This window comes from Elephas maximus, chromosome 18, assembly GCF_024166365.1.
Source record: "Elephas maximus indicus isolate mEleMax1 chromosome 18, mEleMax1 primary haplotype, whole genome shotgun sequence".
Classification (NCBI taxonomy): Eukaryota; Metazoa; Chordata; class Mammalia; order Proboscidea; family Elephantidae; genus Elephas; species Elephas maximus.
The window spans coordinates 20,762,050-20,775,708 of NC_064836.1; the positions used below are offsets into that span (position 1 = coordinate 20,762,050).

Consider the following 13,659-nt stretch of genomic DNA (forward strand, 5'->3'; position numbering starts at 1 on the left):
TAATAGCATTTACTGAATACTTTCTATATGTCAGATTTTGTGCTAAGTATATTACATGGACTATTTCCACTTAATAATATTATTAGACATATATTACAGCTAAGAAATGGTATACTTGGGATTCACACCCAGGTTATCTGTCTCTAGAGTTCATACTTGTAACCACTGTGCTATTCTTTTAAATAATTTGGATTTATTTTTGGCTTAAACAATAAAGAAAATTATTGACATAACTGGAAGCCCAGATGTAGGACTGGTTTCACTGTTGACTTGGCTCAAGTTCAATGTTCCCGTGAATCTCTTTGCTCTGCTCTCTTCCATATGTGGCTTCACCCTCAGGTTGACAATGAGATAGCTGATCCTGTCCCCATATCCATGCACAAAATGTCCAGTGGATGAGAAGGAGGGTTGCTATGTTTGGAAACTCTCTCAGAAGAACAAAGAATTTTCCAAGACACCATGACAAAATTCTCCTCAGGTCTCATTGGTCCAAAATGGGCCACATGCCCATTCCTGTATCAATCATGTACAAGTAGGATGAGATTAAATAGATTACACAAGCCCACCCGTAAAAGTGATGTCAGCTTTCCTTTGGCACCTGGGCTGCTTAGACATGAGAAGGACTATCAGTAAGAATTGGAGTCAGCTCTGGGATAGAAAAAAAAAAAATTTTTTTTTTGTTTTGTTTTGTTTAGAGAAAACACAAATTACAGTGGCTTAAACAATTAGAAGCATATTTTTCTCTCAGGTAAACCAAGGCTGAAGGTAGGTAGTGAAGGGCTAGTATGGCAGCTAGTAGTTCGTCAGGGACCCAGATTTCCTCTTTCTATCTCATTGTTCTCCCATATTCAACATGTGGCTTCTACATCATGGTTAAAGATAGCTCCCAAGCTACGGCCACCACACCCACTTCCAGGCACCAAAAAGGAGGGAAGAGAGGGAAGGGAGAGCCTGATCTCTCTCTTTAAGGACATGTCCCAGAAGTCACATGGTATACTTCTTCTAACTTCCTATTGGAGAGAATGTAATCATTTAGCAACATCTGACTGAAAAAAAAAAAAAAAACATGGATTTTGTTCCAGGAAACTATTAGCCCACCTAAAAATCAGACGTTCTTCTCTATGGTAGAAAGAAAGTCCTGGCAATCATCTCCAAAAAATCAGCAACTGAAAACCCTATGGAGAACAGTTCTACTGTGACACACATTTGGTCACCATGAGTTGGAGTTGACTCAGTGACACCTGGTTTACTACTAAGGAAGAAGGGCAGAAGATATATTGAGAGATAACCAGTACTCTTTGCAATAGGTGGAAACATTCATTAAACTGGGGTTCTGTTGCAAAGGAAGAAAAGGAAATAAATGTTGTTTAGGCAACTAAGAATGTGTACTGCAGCCCTGCTTGGATCATTGGCCCATCCCCAGACTACTCAGTATTCCTAGTGTTATAAGATGCTCTGAATGACCATTGTGTATCACACATTTATCCCTGAAACTTGGTTGTGGAGTTATCCCAACCTAAAACTCATGATTGAGAATGGAGTTGGAGTAGTTCCCTAAAGAGATGCTGAGCCAACCAAAAAGTAAAAGAAAAAAAAGTTCCCTAGAGTGTTTGTATTTTTTTTATTATTATTTGTAAGCACTCTGTATAAGAATTGAGGCTAGTAAGATTGTGTCTGACTGATATGCTGCAAATGGTTTCCTCGTTGTTGTTGTTGTTGTTAGGTACCATCGAGTCAGTTCTGACTCATAGTGACCCTATGCACAACAGAATGAAACACTGCCCTGTCCTGTGCCATCCTTACAATCGTTCTTATGCTTGAGCTCACTGTTGCACCCACTATGGCAATCCACCTCGTTGAGGGTCTTCCTCTTTTCTGCTGACCCGGTACTCTGCCAAGCATGATGTCCTTCTCCAGGGACTGATCCCTCCTGACAACATGTCCAAAGTATGTAAGACGCAGTCTCGCCATTCTTGCCTCTAAGGAGCTTTCTGGCTGCACTTCTTCCAAGACAAATTTGTTCATTCTTTTCGCAGTCCATGGTATATTCAATATTCTTTGCCAACACCACAATTCAAAAGCATCAACTCTTCTTCGGTCTTCTTTATTCACTGTCCAGCTTTCACATGCATATGACGTGATTGAAAATGCCATGGCCTGGGTCAGGTCTGCCTTAGTCTTCAAGGTGACATCTTTGCTCTTCAAACTTTGAAGAGGTCCTTTGCAGCAGATTTGCCCAATGCAATGCACCTTTTGATTTCTTGACGGCTGCTTCCATGGCTATTGACTGTGGATCCAAGTAAAATGAAATCCTTGACAACTTCAATCTTTTCTCCGTTTATCACAATGTTGCTCATTAGTCCAGTTGTGAGGATTTTTGTTTTCTTTATGTTAAGGTGCAGTCCATTCTGAAGACTGTGATCTTTGATCTTCATTAGTAAGTGCTTCAAGTCCTCTTCTTCACCTTCAGCATACAAGGTTGTGTCATCTGCATAATGCAGGTTGTTAATGAGTCTTCCTCCAATCCTGATGCCCCATTCTTCTTCATATAGTCCAGCTTCTCTTATTATCTGTTCAGCATACAGATTAAATAGGTATGGTGAAAGAATACAACCCTGACGTACACCTTTCCTGACTTTAAACCACACAGTATCCCCTTGTTCTGTCTGAACAACTTCCTCTTGATCTATGTAAAGGCTCTGCAAGAGCACAACTAAGTTTTCTGGAATTCCCATTCTTCGCAATGTTATCCATAGTTTGTTACGATCCACACAGTCGAATGCCTTTGCATAGTCAATAAAACACAGGTAAACATCCTTCTGGTATTCTCTGCTTTCAGCCAGGATCCATCTGATATCAGCAATGATATCCCTGGTTCCATGTCCTCTTCTGAAACTGGCCTGAATTTCTGGCAGTTCCCTGTCGATATACTGCTACAGCCACTTTTGAATGATCTTCAGCAAAATTTTGTTTGCGTGTGATATTAATGATATTGTTCTATAATTTCCGCATTCGGTTGGATCACCTTTCTTGGGAATAGGCACAAATATGGGTCTCTTCCAGTCAATTGGCCAGGAAGCTGTCTTCCATATTTCTTGGCATAGACGAGTGAGCACCTCCAGTGCTGCATCTGTTTGCTGAAAGATCTCAATTGATATTCCATCAATCCCTGGAGCCTTGTTTTTCACCAATCCCTTCAGAGCAGCTTGGACTTCTTCCTTCAGTACCATCAGTTCCTGATCATATGCCACCTCTTGAAATGGTTGAATATCAACTAATTCTTTTCGGTATAATGACTCTGTGTATTCCTTCCATCTTCTTTTGATGCTTCCTACGTCGTTTAATATTTTCCCCCATGGAATCCTTCACTATTGCAACTCGAGGCTTGAATTTTTTCTTTAGTTCTTTCAGCTTGAGAAACGCTGAGCATGTTCTTCCCTTTTGGTTTTCCATCTCCAGCTCTTTGCACATGTCATTATAATACTTTATTTTGTCTTCTCAAGAGGCCCTTTGAAATCTTCTGTTCAGTTCTTTTATTTCATCAATTCTTCCTTTTGCTTTAGCTGCTCGACACTCAAGAGCAAGTTTCAGAGTTTCCTCTGACATCCGTCTTGGTCTTTTCTTTCTTTCCTGTCTTTTCAGTGACCTCTTGCTTTCTTCATGGATGATGTCCTTGATGTCACTCCACAACTCATCTGGCCTTCAGTCACTAGTGTTCAATACGTCAAATCTGTTCTTGAGATGGTCTCTAAATTCAGGTGGGATATACTCCAGGTCTTATTTTTTTTTATAGTGGCTTAACACACATAGGGATTTCTTTTTCTCCAGTAACAGAAAGTTCAGGGCAGATTTGGTGGACTTATGACACCCTCAAGAATCTAAGCTTATTCCACATTTCTGTTCCTCTACCCTTAATATGTAAGTTTTCCTTCAAGCTCACAAGATAACTGCTGCAATTATAGGCATCACATATTAATTCCATTTAGGAAGAAAAGAAAACGGCAAAATGGAAAAGTTGCATGCTACTTAACCCCATCTATTTATCAGGAAATAATATCTTTCCTGGAAACCCCACCTGTTAAACTTCTCATTGCCAAGAACTAGTTCACATGCCCACCCATAGAAGCAAGGGAATCTTGGGGAGATGAGTATTTTTATCTAATCACATTTTGGTCCTGAACAAAATCAGCCTCTATTATTAAAGAAGGGAAAGTGGGTAGACAATATTGTCTGCCACAATTTTTCATATACATATAAATACACATACCAAACCCATCGCCATTTAGTCGATTCTGACTCATAGTGACCCTATAGGATGGAGTAGAGCTGACCCACGGGGCTTTCAAGGAGTGGCTGGTGGAGCTGAACTGCCAACCTTTTGATTGGTGCTTAACGCTTAACCACTGCACCACCAGGGCTACAAACATACATATATATATGATATATATGATATAAAATAATGAACTAACTTATTTTTTCCAATTAATAAACCAATAATTTTCCCAGCATTTTATTGAATTAGCCATGACCTCTTTACTGATGTGGCATTCAACCTCATAATATTTTAAAAATTATAGACGTTCCAGTCCTAGTAGTGACACAGTTGTATCTTACAGACCAACATTCCTCAGATAACAACTATAAACTTTGCATAAAATAGACCAAACAACTTTTGAAAGCACTGGAGAGTAACCAAAAGCAGACAGAAATTGGAGGGTGTTGACACTTGGAAGGAGGAAGTGATAATAGGTGAGTTTCTCAATTTTTAACTTTTTGCCCAAGTGCCATATCTTGGATAGAAACCTGTACTCTTACTGGCTTAAAGAACCAAAATGGAGAGTTCTGGGCTACTGTAGCAGCAGAGGAGTAAAGGCAGACATCCTAGAAAGGAGAGTGTCAAAAGGAGAGAACACTAATTTTTAAATATAAACTGCCAAATCTCTAGTTGACCCCTTAATTATGCATAGGCAGTGCAGACATCAAGCAGCCCAGTTGAAATTCAAGTAACTGAACAGAGATTTCAGTTGGTACCTACTGCAAGAGACACAGAGTTTCAGCCAATTACTATATTTTTACACAAATAACATGCAATTTCTGCATTAACCAGCCAAACCCTCCCTCTGTGAGGTATTTTTGTAAGCACACTATGCTAATTTTTTTACAGCAACATGTGGAAGAGGATTGGCATGGCACTGCTTGTGAGGGTGCCTCACAGGGGGAGGGCACAGCTGGCAAACAAACACAGAAGGGTGCATTATTTGTATAGCAATATAAAAAAAAAAAAATTTTTTTTTTTTTTTTATAGCAATATGGTACTCACTAAAACAAAACAAAACAAAATCAACACTCTTTGGAGGAATATGACAGAATCCAAGGACTCTACGATGTATCATCTGCAATATCTAAGATACGATCTAAAGTTATTTGACATGCAAAGACTAGGAAATTTGGCCCATACTCAGGAGGAAAGGTGATCAATTTGAAGTGGAAACCAATCCTGAAGTGACCCAGATTTTGGAATTAGAGGACCAGGATTTTAAGGCAGCTATTTTAACAATGCTCAGCAAAGGGTCTAAGGTCTCCATCCACTTCTGCTCCTTCCTCTTGGAAAGGGTATAAAGAATAGGCTATCTTCTTAGGCATATGCCTATATGTTCTCTGAAAAACAGGAGTAAGAATTAACCAGGCTGATAAAAGTACATGTATTAGTTTCCCAGGTCTTCCATATCAAGGTACCACAAACTGGGTGGCTTAAACAACAGAAATTTATTCTCTCAAAGTTCCAGAGGCTACATGTCTGAAATCAACGTGTCAGCAGGGCCATGTTCCCTCTTAAGGTGCCTAGGAAAGAATCCTCCCTTGTCTCTTCCCAGATTCTGGTGGTTGCTGGTAGCCCTTGGTGTTCCTTGTCTTGTAGCAGCATTACTCCAATCTGACTCCGTATTCACATGGCATTTTTCCTATTGTGTGTCTCTATGTGTTCACATGGCCTTCCTATAAGGACCCTGTCATTGCATTTAGGGCTCACCATAATCCAATATATGCTCATTCTAACTTACTAATTACATCTGAAAAGACCCTATTTCCAAATAAAATCACATTCTGAGGTTCTAGGTGCACATGAATTTTGGGGGAATACTATTCAACCCAGTATAGTAAGAAAAGTGCTTTGGGTAGAAAAGTAGGATAAAGATTTCACAAAGACAGGAGTTTACAACCTCTTTGTGCAGAAGGTAAAACATACCCTTTCCATTATCAGTGACAGATCACTGAGTTGGCAGAAGACTCTTGTCAAATCCATAGATCCCTAGCTCACTTGGGTCAGAAGTGGAAGGACTGGCAGTTCTGCAATTACATGGTTCTTTTGTTGCCTAGCTTATTTACATCCTTACTAAAAATGTAACTAATCCTTCTTCCATGAAGTTTGCACTACAGCCCACCCCAGTCTCTGCAAGGGGAGTTTCTTCAACACCTTGATGATGTTTCTTTCAGCAATTCAACACAGCAGGAGAATCACCGTAGGGAATAGAAACTAAGACTCAAAGGGGCAAGAAGATTCCACAGAAGTCACAAAACCTGCTACAGATAGAGCAAAGATCAGCTCTGTCAGAAGCTGAAGTGGGTCACCTTACTAACCCATTTCTTTAATCTATCATTTAGGGAAAATAGCTAATCCACTGATTGCTCCCTATTCTGCAAGCAAGTTTGCTCTGGATGGGTTCTTCTCCTCCATCAGGACAGAATATTCAGTGACCAAAGTCAATGTGTCAATCACTCTCTGTGTCCTTGGCCTCATAAACACAGGTAAGGTCAAGACATTGGAGTAAATAAACCAGCAAATGAATTGCCTGTCTTACCATTGTGGGAAAAAACAGTGCTGAACTCTGACTCATGGGTAATGCACTGAAAACATGCAAGAGAAAGAGAAAGCAGTAGTCCTCTCATTTAATGAAGGGCTTCTGTCACTAGTGGAACTTCCTGACCACTCTTTGACCTCCTTTCCATTCTGACCATCAAGTATCCTAGGTGACACCACACTCATCACCTAACCCCACTTTGAACACCTAAAGTCCTTATGGACACTCAATGGCCATTACTTTCCTATATGAGACTTACCAAATACAAGTTTGTGTTTTTTAGATAACACCACCAGTAATAGACATATCAATATTATGAAATCCTTGATATGGTGCACTAAGAAGGACATAGCAACATTTTTTTTAATTTTTATTGTGCTTTAAGTGAAAGTTTACAAGTCACTCTCTCATATAAAAATTTATATACACCTTACTATGTTTTTTTTTTTTTTTTTTATGTACTCCTAGTTGCTCTCCCCCTAGTGAGACAGCACACTCCTTCTCTCCACTCTCTCTTTTCGTGTCCATTCAGCCAGCTTCTGACTCCCTCTGCCCTCTCATCTCCCCTCTAGACAGGAGCTGCCCACATAGTCTCACATGCCTACTTGATCCAAGAAGCCCACTCTTCACCAGTATCATTTCTATCCCATAGCCCAGTACAATCCCTGTCTGAAGAGTTGGTATAGCAACATTTTTGTGTGTTCTTGCCAAAAAATGCATAATCTCACTCCAATCATGACAGAACACTGGACACCCCCAAATTGAGGGACATGGTACAAAACAATTGATCAGTACTCTTCAAAAGTGTCAATGCTACAAGAGACAAGGGAAGACTAAGAAAATTGTCACACACTGGAGGAGACAAAGGAGAAATAACTAAATGCAATCTTGGGTAGGATTCTGGGGCAGACAGGGGGCATCAGTGAAAAAATAAGGTCTGTAGTTTAGTTATTGTAACTGTTCTTGATAATTACACAAGGGTTATGTATGATGTTAAGGTTAGGGGAAGCAGGGTAAAGGATATAAGGGAACATTTTGTACAATCTTTGCAACTTTTCTTTAAGTCCAAATACAAGTCCACCTAAAACATTCAGCAGGAAATATAAGAAAACTTCATTTAAACAGTAACTGAGTAGTAGTTAAAAAAAAAGAGAGAGAGAGACAAGAAAGAGATGGCAACAAAGAGAGAACCTGAAAACTTGGACAGAAAGAGAAGGTAACAATAGAATTACCTTCTAAACGAAGGGACTAGTGTTGGCAAGGGACTAAAAGCCTGGATTCTTGTCCATCTCTTCCTTTTATAAGTATATCCAAAAACAAAACCCGCTGCTGTCGAGTTGATTCCAACTCATAGCGACCCAAAAGGGCAGAGTAGAACTGCCCCATAGAGTTTCCAAGGAGCGACTGGTGGATTTGAACTGCTGGCCTTTTGGTTAGCAGCCGTAGCACTTAACCACTATGCCACCAGGGTTTCCCATTATCATATAGCACTCTGTTTTTGCCCACTGATTCTTCCCATTAGCTACTGGCTCATAATGACTTCTGCCCTCATTCTGGCCCCCTACATTCCCTCCCAGCCAAAACACCAAAGACAGCATGATTCAAATCTCCCAACTGACCACTTCTAACTACCCTGAAAAATCTTCATCTGGGAAGGCAGGACCGTGTTAATACTACAGCCTCTCTTTGTCCCACAGGCCTAAACATTCCCAGGCTGTATGTGTTCCCAGTAGTGCTGAACAAGCACTGGCAAACAGTCCCCAGCAGCTAAACCACTGGTCTTCCATCATGTAGACCATACTAGTTTTTGATAACCCCACTCTTCCCTTCTCATTCTACAGAAACAGCCATGAAGGCAATTTCTGGAATAGTTGATGGCAACCCAGCTCCAAAGGATGAATGTGCCCTGGAGATCATCAAAGCGGGAGCCCTGCGCCAAGAGGAAGTATATTATAACAATTCACCCTGGCTTGCTTTCTTGCTGGGAAATCCAGGGAGGAAGTTCATGGAATTTCTCTCCTTAAGGAGTTATAATATGGACAAATTTATAAACAACTAGGCACTGTGGGGGAGCCTGGAACTTTTCTGCCAGATATTTATCTGGGCTCCATCTGTGAAGCCATATTCCAGCAGGATAAATAGAGCATTCCTAGAGATTTGCAAATCACAGTTCACATCTCATAATTTGAAGGGGTTCCTCTAACAGTTGCACAGTAGAAATTTAATTATAATAAATGTCAAGAACCACTGCAGCCTGTAGTTGTGAAACTGATAGTAACCACAGGTATAATTATAAGGTAGTTATATCAAATTTACCTCTTATGTATAATAATATTATGATGATTAATACAAAATTAATTATAATAAAGGTCACATAAACTTTAAAAATTCATAACTGGTAGCTATTACTTGAATTCATTCAATATGGTTTCTTTAAAACCCAAGTGACATCTTTCAATATGCATTTTGTAATTTGTGGTCTGAACCACAGAATCTGTTCCTCAGTTGAAAAAAAATCATTTAACTTTTCATTTGGTGGACACGATATCCTTACCTTTTCTGTATATTTCAGATGTTCTTTGCATTCACCGATCTTGCTCCTCTTGGAAGGAGGATCCCTGGGCATGAGTCACTAGGGCAAGGCCATGGAAGTGGAGGTCCCTGGATACTGGAGCCCCAGAGCCTATGCCAGTCACTGGGCTGAGAGTACATCAAGCATTTCTACTTATATGTGAATGCTCAGCTGTACACTGGAAGTTTGGAGAAGAGGGGCTGCAGTTTAAATCTTGCCACTCAAGCATTCAGTCACTCATTCATTCTGCAAATATTTATCAAACTCTTGACAGGCATCACTTGACAACAACAAAATGTCAAACAAAATATCAGCTATATTAACAACTCAGCAAAGCCCTGCATTGATCAGGGCCCCAACAGGTATGGATGGCATGCTCAAATTGGATAATTTTAGTAGAGTTTAATAAAAAGGGACTCTTTACAAAAGTGTGGGCAAGGTATAAGGAAATCACAAGAGGAACTGCAGTCTCAGAGCAAGTAGAGCTGTTTCCAAGCCTATGCCCATTGGAACAAAAGGAGTGAACTGTTTCCAGGGCTCAGAGATGGAAAGAACTGTTTGGAGAGGGCCACGTGACAGGAGCTGTGGCACGCAGTTAAGTGATTCAACTAGCACACCAAGGACCATCAAGGAGGGAGCTAGGAGAATAAATACCTCGCCCTCATTCTCTTCCCTCCCTCAGATCTCATGGTGCTGCTTCCCATTAGCGGAACAGAGAGGCAAGGGAGGAGACGGATAGAGACCATAGAGATCAGCTTCCCAATGCACAGAACAGAATGAAAAGCATGGAGGATGTTCTGGAGTGAGAGATGGAGCATATTCAGCATGAACCCGGCACTCTCCAATGTAGGGCCTCCATGGTAACTGATGCTAGGACACGAGACATGGGCCTGGAAGCATAAGGGAAACTTCTCCTTTTTCCTCCTATGAATCTGAATGCCTGGGCGGCAGAACAGATTTGAGTCCATTGAGCCAGCCAGCCACATGGACACAGAGCTGTATCTGAGAGTATGAATATGGCTGGACTTTTCTTAGAAAGAGGTCCTTTCCAAGAAATGTTCAGTACGAGGGAGCAAGAAAGACCTGACCAAATAGAGCAAAAATCTGAAGTCTGGTTTCTGACTAGATAGCGTAATAACACATACATATACATATTAAATGTGGTCTCAGTTTCTGATCAATCAGATCAACATCCCAAACTTTCCTGTAGAATTGAGGCTCCCTTTTTTTTTTTTTTTCCACAGACATTGTGTGAGGAGATGGGATGCAGTAATTCCTTTACTGAAGGATTGAGACAATATTAAAATTAAATTAGAATTTGGATGGGGAGGGGTTAAACTTCTTGCTAAATGAGCTTTCTCCGTAATCCGAAAGGGAAGATCTCAGAAATCAGGCCTGAAAACCAAACTATCTGCACCCACATGCCTTACTGTCTTCACTAACATGACATTACAATTCCATTCTCTTTGTCACCATGACTTTACTATTCCAGGGAACTCTTGCCCAGGAAGATAAATGTTACAAAGCCATTTTAAATGCTCAAAGTTTCAGCAAACAGCATCACATGACTATTAGTCTTCAAGAGGAGAGGGTGTATAGGTAATCAAGAATATTGCTTAATAAATGTAAAGCTGTTCAATATCTGCACAGCAGTAATCAACTGCATCTCCACGACACAATTTTCATTTCTGTTGACAACAATCATTTGCATTACTACAAGTATTTTTTAACTTAAAGAGTTATAAAACAGCTCAAAGACAATGACGAGCTGAGGAAACCCAGAAGTTCCACCACACAGAACACCCAGTCATTTTCTTTCTTTGAGGGGTGGGAGCTAGGGGAAAGGGGACATTTCAAAATCTTTCACATGTTAAACCTCACTAGTAATCAGGAAAATGCAACTTAAAACAATGAAATACAATATTACACCTGTGAGTGGGAATGAAATACTGATAAGAAAAAGTGTTGGCTACGTTCAAGGAAGAGTCATACTTTGCTGGTGGAGTGCACATTGGTAAAATCACTTTGGAGAGTTTGTTTAGATGCCAATGGATACACCAATTCAAAATAATTTAAGCATTAAGGTAAACTTCTTTTTTCCAAATAAGAGGTCTCGATATGGGTGGTTCCATGTTGGTTAATTTATGTCATAAGGTCCAGGTTCTTTTCATCTTTCCTCTTGGGCTAGCTCACCGTCTGGTCATAAAATGGCTGCTGTGGTTCTAGTTGTTACATATAAATTGTAATATCCTTAGGCAGAAAAGGTTCTTATTTTTACATTATTATAGTGGCCCCCGTAACTGGTCTGCCTGCTACCACTCTTGGCTCCTACAGTCCATTCTTCTCACAGCAACCAGAGTCATCTTTTAAAATGTACATCTGATTATATCATTCCAGCCACACTGATCCTTTTGCTGTTTCTAGCATTCCAAGGACACTTGGACCTCAGAGCCTTTGTCCTTGCTATTCTAGCCAGAATGTTCTTTCCCCAGATAACTCCCTATTTATGTATCCATTCAAATGCCACCTTCTCAAAGAGACCTTCCCCCAACATCTGATGTAGAACAGTAACCTCAGCTCTTAGGCTCCTTATCCCTCTTCCTATAATTTGTTTTTCTTCATAGCAGTTGTTGTTGTTGTTAGGTGTCGTCGAGTTGGTTCTGACTCATAGCAACCCTGTGTACAGCAGAAGGAAACACTGCCCAGTCCTGCACCATCCTCATAATTGTTGTTATGCTTAAGCCCATCATTGGTGCCACTGTGTCAATCCATCTCATTGAGGGTCTTCCTCTTTTTCACTGACCCTCTACTTTACCAAGCCATGATGTCTTTCCCCAGGGACTGATCCCTCCTGATAACATGTCCAAAGTATGTGAGATGTAGTCTCCCCATCCTTGCTTCTAAGGAGCATTCTGGTTGTACTTCTTCCAAGACAGATTTGTTAGTTCTTTTGGCAGTCCATGGTATATTGAATACTCTTCTCCAACACCACAATTCAAAGGCGTCAATTATTCTTTGGTCTTCCTTATTCATTGTCCAGCTTTCACACGCATATGAGGCAATTGAAAACACCATGGTTTGGGTGAGGCGCACCCTAGTCTTCAAGGTGACATCTTTGCTTTTCAACACTTTAAAGAGGTCTTTTAGAGCAGATTTGCCCAATGCAGTGCATCTTTTGATTTCTTGACTGCTGCTTCCATGGGTGTTAATTGTGAATCCAAGCAAAATGAAATTCTTGACAAATTCAATCTTTTCTCTGTTTATCATGATGTTGCTTATTGATCCAGTTGTGAGGATTTTTGTTTTATGTTGAGGTGTAATCCATACTGAAGGCTGTGGTCTTTGATGTTCATCAGTAAGTGATTTAAGTCCTCTTTGCTTTCAGCAAGTAAGGCTGTGTCATCTGTATATCACAAGATGTTAATAAGTATTCCTGCAATCCTGATGCCCCATTCTTCTTCATATAGTCCAGGTTCTTGGATTATTTGCACAGCATACAGATTGAATAGGTATGGTGAAAGGGTACAACCCTGACACACACTTTTCATGACTTTAAACCACACAGTATCCCCTTGTTCTGTTCGAACAACTGCCTCTTGATCCTCATGAGGTTCCTCATGAGCACGATTAAGTGTTCTGAAATTCCCATCCTTCACAATGTTATCCATAATTTGTTATGATCCACAGAGTTGAATCCCTTTGTATAGTCAATAAAACACAGGTAAACATCTTTCTGGTATTCTCTGCTTTCAGCCAGGATACATCTGACATCAGCAATGATATCCCTTGTTCCACGTCTTCTTTTGAATCCAGCTTGCTGCTGCTTTTGAATGATCTTCAGCAAAATTTTACTTGCGTGTGATATTAATATTGTTCAATAATTTCCGCATTCAGTGGAATCCTTGTCTTGGAAATAGGCATAAATATAGATCTCTTCCAGTCAGATGGCCAGGTAGCTGTCTTTCAAATTTCTTATCATAGACGAGTGACTACTTCTAGCGCTGTATCCATTTGTTGAAACATCTCAATTGGTATTCCGTCAGTTCCTGGAGCCTTGTTTTTCACCAGCACCTTCAGTGCAGCTTGGGCTTCTTCCTTCAGTACCATCGGTTCCTGCTCATATGCTACCTCCTGAAATGGCTGAAGGTTGACTGATTCATTTTGGTATAGTGATTCTGTGTATTCTTTCCATCTTCTTTTGATGCTTCCTGTGTCATTTAATATTTTTCC

General features: G+C 40.3%; 2 protein-coding genes across 3 annotated transcripts in view; one reads left to right on the top strand and one right to left on the bottom strand.

Moving 5' to 3' along the window:
* The window catches only part of HSD11B1 (hydroxysteroid 11-beta dehydrogenase 1), a 43,670-nt gene extending 34,423 nt beyond the window's left edge, over positions 1-9,247 (top strand). Inside the window, exons 5-6 of the mRNA XM_049858579.1 lie at positions 6,661-6,804; positions 8,699-9,247. Coding sequence (XP_049714536.1) covers positions 6,661-6,804; positions 8,699-8,916 — 362 coding nt within the window. The 3' untranslated portion in view covers positions 8,917-9,247. The remainder of the gene's footprint in view (positions 1-6,660; positions 6,805-8,698) is intronic.
* C18H1orf74 (chromosome 18 C1orf74 homolog) overlaps positions 1-13,659 on the bottom strand; it is a 145,586-nt gene that overhangs the window by 65,086 nt on the left and 66,841 nt on the right. The gene's annotated exons all lie outside the window — the stretch shown is intronic.